General features: G+C 38.9%; 1 protein-coding gene across 2 annotated transcripts; it reads left to right on the top strand.

Annotated features, from left to right (window-relative positions):
• Window positions 1–3,190: 3,190 nt before the first annotated feature.
• On the top strand, window positions 3,191–9,753 carry prl2 (prolactin 2). Of its 2 annotated transcripts, XM_039760516.1 has the most exons (5): window positions 3,191–3,222; window positions 3,317–3,495; window positions 4,144–4,251; window positions 4,389–4,568; window positions 9,371–9,753. In XM_039760516.1, the coding sequence occupies exons 1-5, from the start codon at window positions 3,213–3,215 to the stop codon at window positions 9,566–9,568; spliced, it is 675 nt and encodes a 224-aa protein (XP_039616450.1). In that variant the 5' UTR covers window positions 3,191–3,212; the 3' UTR covers window positions 9,569–9,753. The 2 variants fall into 2 exon arrangements, with proteins under 2 accessions (XP_039616450.1, XP_039616451.1); XM_039760517.1 differs by lacking the exon at window positions 4,144–4,251.
• The last annotated feature ends 8,644 nt before the right edge of the window (window positions 9,754–18,397 follow it).

Raw genomic sequence — 18,397 nt, 5'->3', positions numbered from 1 at the left:
ACTTACGTAGGAGGCGTGATGATGTCACACTAAAACCCCCACGCCATCTCCAACTCAACTCCATTACATTATATGTAGAAAAATAGGTTCCAGTTATGACCCTTACGCGTAGAATTTCGAAATGAAACCTGCCCAATTTTTGTAAGTAAGCTGTAAGGAATAAGCCTGCCAAATTTCAGCCTTCTACCTACACGGGAAGTTGGAGAATTAGTGATGAGTGAGTGAGTGAGTGAGTGAGTGAGTGAGTGAGTGAGTGAGGGCTTTGCCTTTTATTAGTATAGATTAGACTAAGTCCCCAAATGCATCTGAAAGTTGCACCTCATGTTCATTCTCTAGCTTTAGTATTTGGCTTGCTGAATTTTTGACTTCAGCTCTGCCAAAGTTTCTTCTGAATTTTGTTTTGTTTCATTTTGATTGCCTAGTCTAGCTAGTAGAATCTTCACTTTTACTTAGAGTTTTCCAGTTCTGCCCTTTACAGTTGTTTTCTATTTAAGGAATTCTAGATTACTTTTTGGTGTTGAGTTCTTATTCTGTGTTTGACTATTTGTTATTCTTCCACCATTTCCTTTTGTTTACTATTACTTTTGCTTAAAAGTATAGAGAAAAGCTTTCCAGTTCTTTGCAATGTATTGAATTTACTTCTTTTTAGTTGACTTTTTATTAACAATGGTTACAATTAACAACTCGTATATTGAATTGACATTAAGGAAGCATTTCAGTAATTCATTTTAGTTGTCATTCTTGTTCTCAAATCATTCAATAGTCATTGGTTAATATATTGGTTCCAGATGGTTAAAGAGCAATTTGGTACTGTTTGCTAGTTACTTTGATTTTTTTTTACTCATTTGTATTGGATTTTTTTTTTGTGTTTATTATTCTTAATTTTCTGCTTTAATAATATTATTTCTTTTAAGTTTTGGTAATCTATATCAGTGTTTCCCAACCTTTTTTCTGTGGTTGCACACCTTTTGTAATATCCCAAGGCAGAAAACTATTCTACTAACCATAAAAACATCATATTTCATACACATCCTCAACTGTCCAAATCGCAAGATTACAGGAAAATGCTGGTAAAAAAATCAGCTCCGACATTAGCGTTCACAGACACGGAACTTAGTGAGCACTTTAGTGGCTTCTCCCAGCTGCTTCATCCTTTTGCTCGACCCTCTCTGCCTCAGAGTCGACTCATATGCCCACTGTCCTCCAGTCCTGTGAGACTCACTGGCGACCACACACCCAGTCAGATATACTCTAGCTGCCAGGAGATGCGAATAATGTGCTCTAGATGGTGTGTCTGCAACATAGTGATTGCAGAGCTGCTTTTATGCCTTCCTTTCCAGGTAGTTCTGTCCACCTCTGACAGGTCTCGACAATCTGAGGAGTTTGTCCCTCTCAGGTTCAGTTTCAGTGGCACTAGGTAGCTGTCACAGTGCACCACTATGAAAAATACTGCTCTATATAATTCATTTTGAATACATGAAGACTTCTGTGTCATGATTTGACTTTTGCTCTTTATTGTTTAGAAGTTTTAATTGACCTAAAGAAACAGTTGAAGATTTATTTTGGGTATTTTAGAAGTCAAAGAATCCAGTGCTCACATTATTTTTCTCCGTCTGATGCATATTTTAACCTTGTTATATTTAAATTACGTTTTCCCACAATGCCATTTTAAAACAGTTGTTTTGACAGTTGCTTGACATCGTTAGGCAGGATGGCCATGAGTGTACAACATATGATGCTGTTTCTGGAATGCTACAAAACATCAGTATCTTGCTCTTCCTCATTTGTCCAAGTTTGTGGATTCAACCTAAATATTCTTTAGCATTATTTTTTGTGCATCATTTTCTTCCCTATGAACCTTTTTCTATATTTTTGATCACATCTATCAGCTTACATTTTGGCTCAGTTAACATGCATATTATATGTGCCTCCTGACAAAATTTTGGTTTTGAACACTGAGCTTGTTACCTAGATTTTCGATCTACCAATAGTTGACCTTGGCTAGTTCATACTTTTCCCTTTCCACTGGTTCCATTTTTTTGTAAACTGTTACCACCCTATGCTCTTACTCAACTCTGCAAATGATATAAGAGAACATAGAAGGTGTTGTATTGAGCCAGTAACACCCTGCTAACAACATAGCTGGAAAGCCCTGGGAACAAAACATTGTTATTTATTTGAGTTCCTGAGAAACAGAAACAGTAAAAAAATGGAGAATCCAAAAATCAAACATAGCTTTTATAAGAAAGTGTACACCTTACAAGGCTTAATAAGACTCGTCAAAATGCTAAGAGAATGGACAAGGCTGTTGGTGAAGAGATTTAAGCATCTTCAATAAAAAGGTTGGGGTGGTCCCCATACAGAAGGTGGGACACTAATATTTTTCAGTGTGAGGAAATTCAAGAAATACTTTCCCTAATATAGAAGAAAAAGCAAAAACTTACACTAATTAATTCCTTTAAATTTAATCAATGAATCAGTCAGTCATTCTCTAACCCACTGTATTCTAACACAGGGTCATGGTGATTATTCAAAATAATTGATTTTTTCAGCATCACTAACTAGGTGGTCCTGGTACAAACACATCAATTAGAGTTTTTTTTTTTTAATTTATAAAAGTACAGTTCCCAAAGCTATATGGTCATAACACTGTAGCAACAGTGTTAGCAATACATTGCCAAAAATCGTCAGTCTGACTGAAGATCATCACAGCTGTTTGTGCACAGTACCCGTCATTCCTCTTGTTATGTTAGGCATATGATTCTCTATGGACACTCTTACTAATTCTTCTTTGCTGAATGTGCGTGCCTAACAACACTGTAAGCTCACGTCACCCACTTCCATGCTGGCTAATGTCACTGATGTGTTCCTTGAAATAAAGTTGAAATGACTGGTGAGTTACTTGGCACAGAACTTTTTCTTACTGCATTCTTCTACATCCTTAAATTTGCAGCTCACAATTTTTTGCTGACTGCATAATATTACGCCTGACTTAGTGGAGACTGCTCTGGGCTTATGAATGTGACGCAAATCATGACCAAATTCGTGAGAGAAAATGACGAAGGGTAGCACGTGCATACTTTAATGTCCTGCTTTTTTAATGGTTGTACTCATCCTAGATGTCTGAGAGACTTGCTTGCTCAGAAGTCTGTGCTTATAAATAGCACTCTAGTATCCTAACTAGCAAGAGGGACTCAGCAAAGCTTAACACAATGAGAAGAGGTACAATTATCCCCAGGAAGGAGTCGATGACTTTCAGAAAGTTGCATTTTTTGTTGAATTTCTTACAGCCTCTCTTTCTCTCTCTTTCTTTCAGCCCCTGTGTTGTTGCTGGCTCTGATGTGCTTGAATGTAGAGTTCAAAGTCTTTTCAGCACCTCTCTGTGTGCATGGAGATTCAGGATGTCATTTTATTTCTGTCTCGGACCTCTTTAACAGAGTCATCCAGTACTCCCGCAGAATGCATAATCTGTCAAGCGACCTCTACTCTGAGTTTGTAAGTTATACAAATGCTCTTTGTTCATTTTTTAGCGAGATTGCCTATGAAGAACTGAGAAGATGTTTATGTTGTGAGTATTAACATAATTGTATAAGATGCATTGATGAAATATTCTGAGCACAGTGACTCTGCATTTATAACTGATACATACTCATTGCAGTGTGTTGCATGAATTCCTAGTTAATTCATTTTGTGATTCCTTCATTTAAGTTAGCAAACCAGCTTTTCTTCATTAATTTATAAAGTAATAGAAGGGAAATATGTAAGAAATATTAAATATGTATAATATTTTAAAACATCAATATATTTGTACAATTCAGAATATAGAATATGTACCTGTTGTCACTTTTCTCCAGTCTTTTTTTCCCCCTAACATTTAAAAAACACTCTAAGCTTGATTTTTGTAACTTTTCCTCAGTCATAAAACAAAATTAAACTTCTTCTGTCTTTATGGCTACTTACACATCCATCTTTCTGACTCGTTCTGTGTTTTCTCTTTCTTTGCTTAACATGTCCCCTTTTCTTCTTGGTATGTTGTTTTCCTCTCCTCCCTGGGGCACTTAAAATCTTTATCATTCTCTTTTTTGCTTTATTTTCTCGTATTCTACTTTACCCTCTCTCATCCTCACCATCTACCTGATGAAGGAAAAATACTTTCTACCAAGCAAAAATCACATAGGCAGTGCCACCCAAAATTGTCCTACAGCTAAGATTTCAACTCCCAACAACAAGGATAATGCTCTGAGGGCTGCAGTAAGTGGTTGATCATTGTCTTTTGGATAGTTTTTTAATCATAGTAGTGCCTGTGACAGGCCGCTGATTTCAAAGCAAACATGGAATAATCACATTGTATCTTTTGACTGCATTTACATTATGCTATCACTTTTCAGGGAGAAGAACTAATGCAAGTGATACTGCAGCTTCTGGTTGCTTGGATAGACCCCCTCCTACAGTTCTACCAAAATATTGCACATAATAAGGAGTTTACAAACTTCAGCAGCAGCAAAGTTCTGGAAATGAGTAACATGCTTCATGAACTGAAGACTGGAATGGAGAAATTGATACAAAAAGTAAGATTTATGACAACCCTTTGTCAGTTTTTATTTTTTAATACATTGAAACAAGTTAAGAGCCACAGATTTAGTTAATGTTTATTGTCTTGTCAACATTTTTAATATTTAGGTAACACATAATAGGGACTGAGGTTTGATTACTGCCCAGGGCAACTTCTGCAAATGTTTTCAGTCTGCTTTCTAAATTCCCTACACATACCACAAGAGTACAAATTATCTTAACTGCTAAGCTTGTGCTGTCCAAGTGGGTTATGGAGGTGTGTGTGAATGTTCTCTACACTAGACTACTCCGTTTATGACTACTCCATTCATGCTTTAGTACTTGCACACCAATATTTAGGCACAACAACATCCTGTAATGGACTAAAATTTAGAGGGGAATAGGGAGTTCACCTGAAAAAGAAAAGGAATAGTTAATTTCGCATTGAATGATGAAACAAAACACAAATTTTAAGCCTTCATCAGCTGTGTCAAAACAAGCAAGCTCCATTGCACCACAGTCTCTAGCCGCTTGTCCAATTCAGCATTATGGGAGCTGATTTCCTAACCTGCAGCATCAGGTTTAGCAAGGCTATAAACCTAGTTGAGATGTCAGAGTATCACAGAGCACTTTCCTGCACACATTCAGACTCACTCTAATTAAACTGACAAACACGTATTTGGAAGATGGGAGAAAACTACCTGGAAAAGCAACTAAGGGAAAACATTTAAACTCCAACCGGTGAGTAACAGGGACCTAGTACCATCCACATACACAGAGCACAGATACACACTATATGACTTACGAGAACATTAGAACAATCTAGACGAAAACAGCCCATTAGCCTAAGAAAGCTCACCAGTCCTATCCACTTAATTCTTCTAAAATAACATCAAGTCCAGCATGTAGGTCCCTAAAGCCTCACTGTCTACTGCACTGCTTGGTAGTTTGTTCCAAGTGTCTGTGGATTTCTGTGTAAAGAAAAACTTCCTAATGTCTGTGCACAAATTCCCCTTTACAAGTTTGCAAATATCTGTTTACCAGTAATGGCGTACTGCACGATAAAGTGCAGTGAATACACTTGACTTGAGCACTCATAGTTTTAACCCTCTTTCTCTGTATGTTTAGCATTCGTTTGCTCAGCGGTTGATGTGCTTCTTGCTTCCTGAGCAGCTCTTCTTTTTTCCACCCTACCGGCCAGCTGCTTCTCTTCTTTCGTCTGCATCTTTCCACGTTAAAACTGATTAAGTTAGTTTTTGTGTTGTAATTACTTAGTACATTTTTTCTTAATTTTTCACTTAAACTGGCACATAAGTCTTCAATCTGCATCAAGAATGATTAAAGATATGAAGAGGAAGGGGAACTGATTGCGAAAGTGGTAGGGAATGAGAACAGCGCCCGTATGTATGCACCGCCCTGCTGCGTGATGCTGAGAGTTGATTCTACAATAAAACAATATAAAAATAAAAAGAGTAATAAAAATCATCACACCGAAAGCGGATAGTAGACGTCACGTAGTATATGTGTACCAAATTTCAGGTCAATAGATCACACGGTTTGCAAGCTACAGGTGATTTAAAATCCGGGACAGACAAACGAACAGCCACAGTAGCGTATTATAGAAGAAGATTACCCCACTGAGATAGCATATACTGTATGCCTGTCACTTCCTTGTAGCATATGTGCTCCATGTTCTGCTTTGTTTCTGCTCCATTTGTTATATTGGACATGGAGTCTCCCGGCATGAGAATGCAGCTGTTGTGTCCTTGGGCAAGACACTTAACCTACCTTGCCTGCTGGTGGTGGTCGGAAGGATTGGTGGCGCCAGTGTTCAGCAGCCTCACCTCTGTCAGTGCGCCCAAGGGCAGCTGTGGCTACAAAAGTAGCTTATCATCACCAGCGTGTGAATGGGTGAATGACTGTTGTGTTGTGAAGCGCCTAGGGGGGTTCTTGAACTCTAGTAGGCGCTATATCAAATACAGGCCATTTACCATTTACCATATTGCCGTGGAAATGATTGGAATTCATAAAATTGATTTTTGTCCACAATCAAGAAGAGGGTCCACATGAACAGCTAAAAGAGTTAGTAGAAAATTGATAATAATTAGGTTTTACTAAAACAGTGGCCATTTCAATCAATTTGTGTAACTGGTCAGCGTTCACTCAAGGACGATAGATAGATAGATAGATAGATAGATAGATAGATAGATAGATAGATAGATAGATAGATAGATAGATAGATAGATAGATGCTTTATTAATACTTTTATCCACTCCTATAAATGGTAGTAAAATGAAGAGGACCAAAATTAGTGTTGGGTATGTGACCCAAAAAATAAATTCATTCAACATGGAGGGAAAAGAACTAGGGGCTATCATATGCAGTTTTAGATTGGGGGCACCAGGATTTTGTAAATGAACTTCAATTTCAGAATGATTCTGGAATGCCCTTAAATGAATCACTAAACATAATACAATTAGCTACCCTTCCAAGTTTCCTGAGCTCAGAGAACAGAGACAGAGAAGAGTGGCTTAGTGGGAAGCAGGAAAGGAAACCAGAAAAAGTAAAACATGGGAGGTAGTTGGTGAAAATAAGTGGTCAAATCGGTCACCCAAATCACATCCTTACTGATTTGAATTTTAGTAGGCAGGCAATAATTAATCTTAGTTTCTAATAAAAAAATGGAATCAATCCTGGTCTTGATTTTGAGAACTATTTTAATAAAGAGTTGATATCGAAAGTAAACAAATTAAACAAATAGAAGCGATTCTGAAGCAGCAATCAATCAAGCAATAGATTAAAGGCATTATTCATAGCAAAAGGTCATTGTCACTATGTGCAGATATGCTACACTCCACAAGACAATCTAATATCAACTCAACAGACCTTTTATCTCAGAAGCCAAATTAGAGTTAACCATAGAAGAGCAAACTGCCACAACAATAATGGAACCAGCCAATAAACGTATTAATGGATTTGAATACTTTAATGGACGCCACAAGCATAACTTTAAAATATTTCAATTAAATATTGTATTAATCAAATGCTACAGACAACATTAATCCCATACTCAATCACACTTGGATTTATTAACAATATAAACACTTAGGTACATGCAGCAAACCAGGGAGAAACACGAAAAATAATAACTCACCCATATGGAGCTCCCACAGTATTTGTTAAGCATAACTGGTTTGGGATTGTCTGTGCCCAAATCATCCACAGCGAATGAACTTGGAACATGTGATTCAATCTGACTCTGCTCTGTGCCTTATTCACGGCTGAAGCCTGCGCAAGCGCTCTTCCTATCACTTATTAACTGTAACCTGTCACAATCAATTTTGGGTCTCCTCTGCTGCAATAGAACTTGAGGAACTTATTTAACCAGCTTGTGTTTGAAATATAATGTATATGTATTTATATATATGGAGGCAATTGCATTGTAGCGCTGTAGTAGTAAAGCATCATAGGACAGTGATTGCTCCTAAAAAGATGCTAAAAGTGGTTCAGAGCTAAATGCTGTTATAGGGTTAAACAGTAATGCAGTTGTTAACTTCCATTACCATGTACTAAAGAGTATAATATAAAATATTATTTCACATCACTTGCTCATTTTCACTCTTACTTGTTTATTTTGTTCTTACAATAAAGTAACATTGATGTGGAAATAGTTGGTCTTACATAAAAAGCCAGTGACTGATTGAAAACCAGTTTCCTTTTTTGAAGCTCTAATAGTGTTTGACAGCACTGATATATAAGGGTACATAGCCAGATAATCAAATGTAATGCTCCGTAATGCCTTCAAGTTCAGAACAATCAGTAATACCATGAGCCTGGAGGGCTGATCATTTTTTCTGTCAGTGTTGGCCAAGCCGAAATTTGAATCTTCATTTGTTTCTTCAAAATAGGTAGTACAGTGAGGTAGACATTAGCACTGCTACCTCACAACTAAAGAGTCCTTGGTGTAAAATCACAGCCATGTTACTTTCTCTGTAGAGTTTCTCACTATATCTGTGTGGGTTTTTTCTTCAGACACTCCACATTTTCCTCCCACATCCCATTTGACCCAGTATGAGTGAATAGGGGCATGTACTATATAAGTGTGACCAGTAGTGAACTGGAACATTGAGATAAGATTAGGCCCACACATGTACTTGAAATGGATTAAGCTGGTTCAGTAATGAATGGTTAGATGAGTATTTTATATAAATGTGTTAAGTTAAATCATTAAGTTAGCATGGCAGCATTTACACAGCTGATAAGATAAAAGTGCTTATAAGCTTTTAGAGCAGTAGAGTGTTGTACCGTGTTAAACACAGATTGATACCCTTGCCTGATGAAGGGGCCTTAGCTACCTCGAAAGCTTGCATTTGTAATTTATTTAGTTAGCCAATAAAAGGTGTCATTTCACCCTACTTTCTCCTGTATAAGCTTTTAAATAATATTTGGAAGGCAAGGTTTTACATCAATTCATTAATTTGTCGAATGAACAAAATTAAAAAGTGTTATTATTTTCAGCACTTATAAATACTGAGAAGTTAGAGAAAAGCCATGAATGCAGTCACACACTGACAGCAGCAAGAGAAGTTTAGATTTCAAAGATGGTTGTGAACACTTTCTAAGTACCTGATGAGCAGAGCCTTAAACTGTCCTAAGGTGTACCTTTTAATAATATATTATAATATTATTACTTAAACTAAGAATCAAATTTTAATTAAAGTTGATTCAGTGTACCATTTTTCAACTGTGTTACATTTTAAACAATCAGATACCAATTTTCAATGCTAACCTCACACCACATGTCCTTTGTTTTTCTTAGATGCAGGTAATGGGAATCATCAGTAATTCTGTCAATGGCTTATCCCCGGGAGAATCAGACTTGTCGTCATCTGCCAGCAGAGAAGTTCAGCCAATGAATGATTATGAGCTGCTTCACTGTTTCAGACGAGATTCCAATAAAATTCAAAACTACCTGAGAATCTTAAAGTGCAGTATAGCTACTGAGCATGCATGTTAAAAAAAAATGACAGCAACTTTAGCCTAATTTGCCGCTGGCGGTTCGGATTGGGTTTATAACTGTGCTGTACAATAACTGTATGGTTTCTTTTTCACTGATTATTGGAGTAACCAATGTATTTCTCACATAATGCAATATGAAAATTGCTAATCAATATTATACAGTACAAGTAGAATAAATGAACACCCCCAGTCAGAAAACTGCAATAACCAAAAATTAAAAAAAATATTTACATCAAAATAGGATTCAATTGTACTTATTTTCTTAGAAACTCTTGACAAATGACATAACTTACACAGGCTTAATCTATTCATCTTTAATGTGTATAGTCCGTTTCACAGCATGTGACATTGCAATGCAATATGCAGCGAAAATTAAATGAAGAGAGCTCAAGAACGAGCTGAACATAAGGTTCTCTGTCTGAACACGAGATCTGACCATTTGCAACCAGAAGCTTAGCCATTTGATTGCTCAGAGACTGTTGATATTGTGTCAAGGATCTGCACACCCAGCTACTCTGCTCAATCTAAAACGTTTTCTGTATTCAAGGAAATAAGAATGTATAATGTGTGTATATATGCATCTAAGCAAAAATTTTCATAATGATATAAAAGCCTTAGCTTAAACTTAACAAGCCTCCTGTCCACCACTGGTACTTACCATGTGCTTCAGAAGACTGTGTATGAAAAAATGGGTATGGTAAATGAATAAATGAAGAATTCAGCACAGTATTTATATTAAATCAAGGTATGGTTTGGATAGTTCTCATGTGCATTTACTGAACCCACTTAATCCAAATCTGCTGCTGCAGGGTACCAGGCCATATCCTGGCCATCACTGGGTGCAAACCAGACACCAACCATGGATGGGGTACAGTCACGAATGGAGAAACAATTTAGAACTATGGTTTTGTTACAATTACTCTTTCATTCAATTCAAAACACATCAACACAGCAAGTCTGTGACTTGAAAGCTTTGGGGCAATGTCCTCAAATATTGGAAGAATGAAGCATTCAAGTTTTACAGCTTGATTAAGACACTTGATATCAACACAAATTCAGACATTTCCATTCTTTTTAATCAGGAGTGCCATAGGGAGACATCATTCTGTTGGATCAGCAACTTGAATGTTTATCCAATGGGACTGCATTCTGTGTAATTCCTTCTCCACTTTGGGCAGTAGCGGAAAGAGAATTTTACGTTGGCTGGTTATGCTATATAGTACAGCATCAGACTTAAGCTCAGTATTGACTGCTTTATGGTTCAGCATGCCAATTTCTCCAGATAGATCCTCCAAGACTTTATCCACTTTCTGTATGATGCCCATTTTACAAGCAAAACTGTGGCTATGTCGTTTGTGAATGACTTTTCCACAACATAATTCCAGAAATCAAGTTACTAAACTTCTCTCTCCATCTTTGCCTGGAACTTTCCTTCACATTTCACTTCACCACTAACAAGGACTTATAATGTTGATACCTATTTTCTCCAATAGAGGTCGCCCTGTGTTCTCATATGATGTGTCCGACATTATGGAAACATCAGCACCTGTATCAATTTTTAATTTTATTAACTTTACTTGTAATCGTTGTGAAACACACTATCTCTCATTAGCTATGGACCTGAGGAAAAATGCATTTTTAATTGCCACATTTTTAGTTATGTTTATAGTTATGTTATGCAACTGCAAAGTGGCCTAGCTTATTGCATTTCCCACAGTATTTGCTTCACAGAGGGCACTCCTTCACTTTGTGTGTGTGATTCTGTGACTGGTTGTCCCTCCCCGTCTTCACTTTCCTCCGCTGACTACTGCCACATCTGTCATCTCTGTGTTGTGTGATATGATAGTTTTGTGCTTGCATTGTGTTGTTTAAATAGCTCAGATAGCAGGGCAATCTGGACAGCTTTATCCAAAGTTAATTCTATATCCATTTGCAAGGTTTGGGAGACATCACATTCTGCAATCCCTGTAACAACTCTGTCTCTTATTTGTTCCTCTTCTGGTGAAAGATAGCCCGCTCATATATACGTAATATTTCACCAAATGTATTGACAACAGCCTTGTAATTATTTGCAAGAGAAGCCTTTGCAAAGGTAAATGCACTGTATGTAATCTTGGTGCCTTTCCCCATTGAATACAGCAGTGAATTATCTTGCAGCTCACTTTTTGCTTTGTTTTGCTTAGTAGCAATGTGAAAATGAAATATTGAATCCACATCGGCCATCACGTTGGTTGCATGAAGTCGAAAGTATCAGGTGTTTTAAATTTCGACATTTTCCTTCTCTTTTCGGTGCTGGGTAGGTGTGACTAAACTTCTGACACTATGTCACGAGTGTAGAGATAATTCAGAACTATGGTTTTGTTATAATAACTTTAATCTAAACTCAAAACACAACAACATGGCATGACAGTGACAGATGGGAAATGTATTTCACTGGCCCCGACCCTAAGAGGTGGTAGGAAGTTACATATTACTCATTTTATTGGCCAGCATGTGCATCTGTATCTCCACAGGCACCAGCTCATCACATAGCTTACTCACACACCCACAGTCTCACAAACCAGTCTAATTTTTGTCACCAGTTCATCCACTATGCTATTAGAGAGGAAAACCGGATTATCCAAATTAAAACCAAGAAGAACATGTAATAGCCTAACCCAGAATAAGAACCCTGAAACCCAGAGCTACAATGAAGCAGCAGTAACTTCTGCACATCCAACAGTATTTACAGTACAACTATGCCCTCTTGTATACCATTTTACTTTTTATTTCTAGCTTTATGGTGACACACAAAGCATGAAGAGACAGGGATAGAAACTAGACCTGACACTGTTTTTGTGGAGTTTGTATATTCTCTTAAGTCCATTCCTGTTTGGCAGAATGTCCAGATGGGGCTGAGCAGCCTTTTGGCCTTTCAATCCTTGCAGATTTATGTTCACCAGCACAAAAATCAAGAAAAGTAAGTAAGATTAGTTATATTATTAGCATCCTATTGCCACAATCCTATTTTCATAATGCATCTAGATTTTATTTTTTTGTCCTTTCTGGCCATCCGACCACAGCATCGGACTTATTGTTTTAATCATTAGAGACTTTAAAAAAGGAATTTCACAATATAATCCTGAATTAAGGAGTCTATTTTATCTGTTACTTGTTTTTTAGTATTATGAATGTGGGTATAGATTTATTATTTTTATTTTAGAAATTTTCTCTTTTTGTGTGAGTTCTTGTTTAATATGAAAGTGTGCTATAGAAGTAAATGTTGGTGTTGTTTTTGTGCGGATATCACGCAAGGCATAATAGTTTTCTTCTTGCTACTTGACAATCCTGAATTGGTGCTATATGAATATGGATGTGTGGATCCCCTAAATAACTGGTAACCCATCCAAGGTTAGGTCCTGCCGTGTAGTCAGTGCTGGTGGTATTGGCTCTTGTCCCTTTGACCCTATATTAAACTAAGCAGGATTGCGAATGTTGCATGTGAATGGGTGAGTGATCTGCATTAGACTGGCACATTGAGGCTTGTTCCCGCCTTGTTCCCTAAATTGTCAGAATGGCCTTTGCTTCTGTGGAGCCATCCAAGCTGCATGACAGTTGGATGAATGCATTAGTTCCCCTGATTTTGCTGTAATGATGAAATACTGTATTACATACAGTTCTGGTGTATATGTTTGATTTTACTGACCTCTGCTGGAACAACTCTTTTCATTATTTAAAATAGTCCTTCCTCATTTCTGTGTTCTTTGTTATTTACAGTAGATGAATTTCCAGATTTAAGTGATAATCTACGAAATGAAATGTCATTTTTTTGGAAGCTTGCTTCCTGATTATCATGTCTTTCATCATCACTTCATGCAGATAATTTCACGGCACAAATTTGTACTTTTAACTCAACTTTTGAGGGTCAAAATAGATATCTGGAGGCCAGTATAATAAAAACAAACACTATACAAACTTCAAGGGTAGTACAATTCTACAAAATAAATATTCTGCATTCCTCTTGAACTTCACTATTGAATATGGAACACCAGTTAGAAGTTGGGGTGGGACCCTTACTTCCCCATGAACATCACTCTCTCAGTTTTGTCTTTCTGTCTATAGCCAGCTGGGTGACTCTTGGTGTTGCCTTCTGCTCCACATTCTCCACCTTGGGCTGTAAAGCATTATTTATTTACTAGCCAACCCGCGCCGCATAATCATTTTTAAATGATTTTTAAGCACAGAGGAAAAAATAAACATTTGAAAAATCCGTAATTTAATAAACCACCAAGAAAAGTAACATTGCAACAATGCACGCTACGAACCAACATATAATTGTCCGTGACTGAAAACCAGAGGAGCGCCATCGCGCTTTCTCCTTCCAAAGCGAAGGACGGGGTTGAACGGCGCTCGTTCAGTACGCACTGCCCGCTTATGTGCCCGCCCCCAACTCCCTACCTGAGTCGCTTTCATCTGTGTACAGTCCACATGCACCTGTGAGTCACGTTGACTGTTAATTTTCCAAACACCGCCTCAGTCGGTTTCCACATTGATTTTTCATTGTTCTTTGCGGTTCTGGTTGCTTTTTTTTATATATAATCCACCAAGTCACCCGACCATGGGGGGCTTTACAAAGGGCAGGGACGTAATCAGTGCGAGCGTATGACCCACACGCACTGGGAATTTCGTTCGTGGGGAACAATTGGAAGCCAGGGTCTCCATCACGAATGGGGTTCAACGGCTTACCCACGCCGGGTAGACACATGTTAATCCATTCAGTGTAGCACGCGTGCAGTACCGGACATACAAGTGCATCACAGACCTGTTAATGCTCAATCTCACGTGGCTGAAAGCCACTTGTTCCTCTAAGAATTTGGACGCCGACCGCTGTTGGGTCGTGTAACTATTTAGCAGGCAGGAGTCTCGTTCGTTTTCGGAAATAACCAGCCAAATCGCTCCACCAACTAAGAACTGCCATGCACCACCACCCACAGAATCGAGAAAGAGCTATTAATCTGTCAATCCTGTCCGTGTCCGGGCTGGGTGAGGTTTCCTGTGTTGAGTCAAATGAAGCGAAAGGCTCCACACCTGGTGGTGCCCTTCCGTCAATTCCTTTAAGTTTCAGCTTTGTAACCATACTCCCCCCTGAACCCAAAGACTTTGGTTACCCGGTTGGCTGCCCGGCGGGTCATGAGAATGACGCCGCCGGATCGCCTGTTGCGGGGCCTGCATTGGTGAAGCAGGTGAGACGGTAATGAAACAGAGGCACAGGGCTTATTGGTTTTTAAAGACTGCCTCCTTCATTGGGTTTTAACCAATGCACGGAACGAACCAACACACAATCGTCCGTGCGGCGCTCAGGGTGGAACGGGAGGAGAGGAGAAGGACATCCACTCCGCTCCCTCCGTCATGCTAGTCTGCTGATTTCTCGTTCAGTATACACTGCCTGCTCATGTGCCCACCTCCAACTCGTCACTTGAGTCTTTGTACAGTCCAGATGCACCTGTGACTCACGTAGACTTTTCATTGCTCTGTGCGGCTTTGGCTGCCTTTCTATATATAATCCACCAAGACACCCGACCACGGTGGGTGTGTACAAAGTGCAGGAGTATCTAAGAAGACGCATGTTTGTCGCGAATGCGAATTGCTGTATGTAGCGTGTAAAACAGTTTGCTATAGTGCACGCGGTCGTGCGTCGTAACCGAAAACTCATTTTTTAAAGACTGCTCACTACATTGTGTTTTAACCTCAGTTGTAAAGGAACGTTTTAAGGATCCCATGGGATACCCCTCGCAAACAGTTTTACACGCCGCATATGGCGATTCACCTCCGCGAGAAACATGCTTCTATTAACAGTCAACGTGGGTCGGAGCTGAATGTGACCTCTACGAAAGACGAATATAAATGACGCCGGTTTTTCTGTGTCGTCGCGTCCGAGTTGGTGGGCGTGGCTCTGTGAGTTCTCGTCGTATCCAATGGTCTTGGAGTTGGTGGGCGTGGCTCCTTCCTGCGTGCGCCATAGGTGTCTCACTTGTCGGCGGCTTAGTGAATCCACGCCCCTTCCGGTGTGCTTTCCATGGTTGTCTTGCCTTTGTGAATTATATATATAGATTCTAATTTTATATGGTTGGGATGAACATGGGGCCACTATATAAATAGGCCGTCTGAGAGCTCTGCTTCCGTGATTCCCATAGTGTTTAAATGTCTGAACTCATTATGCACCAGGCAATCTAGTCTTGGTACCTTTCCAATAAGCATCCATTAGAACATTAGAACAATCTAGACGAGAACAGGCCATTCAGCCCAACAAAGCTCGCCAGTCCTATCCACTTATTTCTTCCAAAAAAACATCAAGTCGAGTTTTGAAAGTCCCTAACGACTTACTGTCTACCACACTACTTGGTAGCTTATTCCAAGTGTCTATCGTTCTTTGTGTAAAGAAAAACTTCCTAATGTTTGTGTGAAATTTACCCTTAAGTTTCCAACTGTGTCCCCGTGTTCTTGATGAACTCATTTTAAAAAAGCAGTCTTGATCCACTGTACTAATTCCCTTCATAATTTTAAACACTTCAATCATGTCACCTCTCAGTCTTCTATTGCTTAAACTGTAAAGGCTCAGCTCTTTTAATCTTTCCTCATAATTCAACCCCTGTAGCCCTGGAATCAGCCTAGTCGCTTTTCTCTTGACCTTTTCTAGAGCTGCTATGTCCTTTTTGTAGCCTGGAGACCAAAACTGCACACAGTACTCAAGATGAGGCCTCACCAGTGCATTATAAAGGTTGAGCATAACCTCCTTGGACTTGTACTCCACAGATCGTGCTATATAACCTAACATTCTGTTAGCCTTCTTAATGGCTTCTGTACACTGTCGGGAAGTTGATAGCTTAGAGTCAACTATGACTCCTAAATCCTTCTCATAAGGTGTACTCTTGATTTTTCAACCGCCCATTGTGTATTTAAACCTAACATTTTTACTTCCTGTTCTCCCCGTGTCTGTGTGGGTTTCCTCCGGGCGCTCCGGTTTCCTCCCACAATCCAAAGACATGCAGGTTAGGTGGATTGGCGATTCTAAATTGGCCCTAGTGTGTGTGTGTCCTGCGGTGGGTTGGCACCCTGCCCAGAATTGGTTCCTGCCTTGTGCCCTGTGTTGGCTGGGATTGGCTACGGCAGACCCCCGTGACCCTGTATTCGGATTCAGCGGGTTAGAAAATGGATGGATGGATGGATTTTTACTTCCTATGTGTAATACTTTACTTTTATTGACATTAAATTTCATCTGCCACAAATCTGCCCAAGCCTGTATGCTATCCAAGTCCTTCTGTAATGATATTATGGATTCCAAATTACCTGCTAATCCAACTATCTTGGTATCATCTGCACACTTAACCAGCTTGTTACTTATATTCCTATCTAAATCATTTATATATATTAAAAATAGCAGCGGCCCTAGCACTGACCCCTGTGGAACACCACTCTTAACATCTGCCAATTCTGAAGAGACTCCTCGCACCATCACCCTCTGCTTCCTGTGTCTGAGCCAATTCTGCACCCATCTAAAAACATCACCCTGAACTCCCACTTCTTTTAACTTGATGCCCAACCTCTCATGTGGCACCTTATCAAATGCTTTCTGAAAGTCCAGATAAATAATATCATAAGCTCCACTTTGATCGTATCCTTTTGTTGCCTCCTCATAGAATTCCAACATGTTAGTAAAACACGACCTCCCTCTTCTGAACCCATGCTGACTGTTCAGAATAACTCCTGTCCTTGCCATGTGTTGCTCAATCTTATCCTTAATAATTCCTTCCATTAATTTTCCTGTGATGCTTGTTAAGCTTACTGGCCTATAGTTGCTTGGATCTGCCCTGTCACCCTTTTTATATAATGGGATGATATTTGCCATTTTCCAGTCCTTTGGAATCTCTCCAGTGCACAGTGACTTCCTAAAAATATGTGTCAAGGGTTTATATATGTACTCACTAGCCTCCTTAAGAACACGAGGATAAATATTATCTGGGCCTGGTGATTTGTTTGATTTCATCTTATTTAATCTGAGCAGCACTTCTCCCTCTACAATTTCCAAATCCCTCAGTACCTCCTTAGTAGTTGTGTTTACCTCTGGCAGGTTATCCACTTGCTCACTTGTAAACACCTCAGAAAAATGTAAGTTTAGGGCATCTGCTATTTCATTGTCTGTATCTTTTAATTCCCTTTACTATTCCTGATGAACTTGACCTCCTCCTTAACTGTTCTTTTACTACTAAAATACTGAAAGAATCTCTTGGGGTCTTCTTTCGCCTTATCTGCTATATTCCTCTCCAACTGTCTTTTAGCCTCTCTGATATCCTTCTTAATGGTTGCCCTCATGTTTCTCATACGCTCACGGTTCTCTTTGCAGTCATTAGTCTTATATGCCTTATACAGCAGTTTTTCCTTTGCAACTTCTTTTTAAATCTTTATTAATCCATCGTGGAGTTTTTTAGTTTCCTATTACTTCCAAATTTAGGTATGTATCTGTCCTGCATTACATGTAAAACATTTTAAACCTGTTCCACTGCTCCTCGACTGTCTCCACATTTAAAAGCTTATCCCAGTCTATCCTACTTAGACTTTGTCGCATCTGCTCAAAATTAGCCCTACTAAAGTTCAACTTAACAATTTTAGTCTTTGCATCTGTACTCTTACAAAATACTGAGAATTGTATTACATTATGGTCACTTGACCCTAGTGGTTCAATCACCTCTACACCCTCAATTCTATCCTGATTATTACAGAATACTAAATCCAGACAGGCTTCACCCCTTGTTGGTGCTTTAACATGCTGTGTTAAAAACAGTCGCTGATT

Source organism: Polypterus senegalus, chromosome 8 (genome assembly GCF_016835505.1).
Source record: "Polypterus senegalus isolate Bchr_013 chromosome 8, ASM1683550v1, whole genome shotgun sequence".
NCBI lineage: Eukaryota > Metazoa > Chordata > Cladistia > Polypteriformes > Polypteridae > Polypterus > Polypterus senegalus.
The sequence above is the reverse complement of the archived record's forward strand: the minus strand, read 5'-3'. Positions and strand labels throughout refer to the sequence as shown.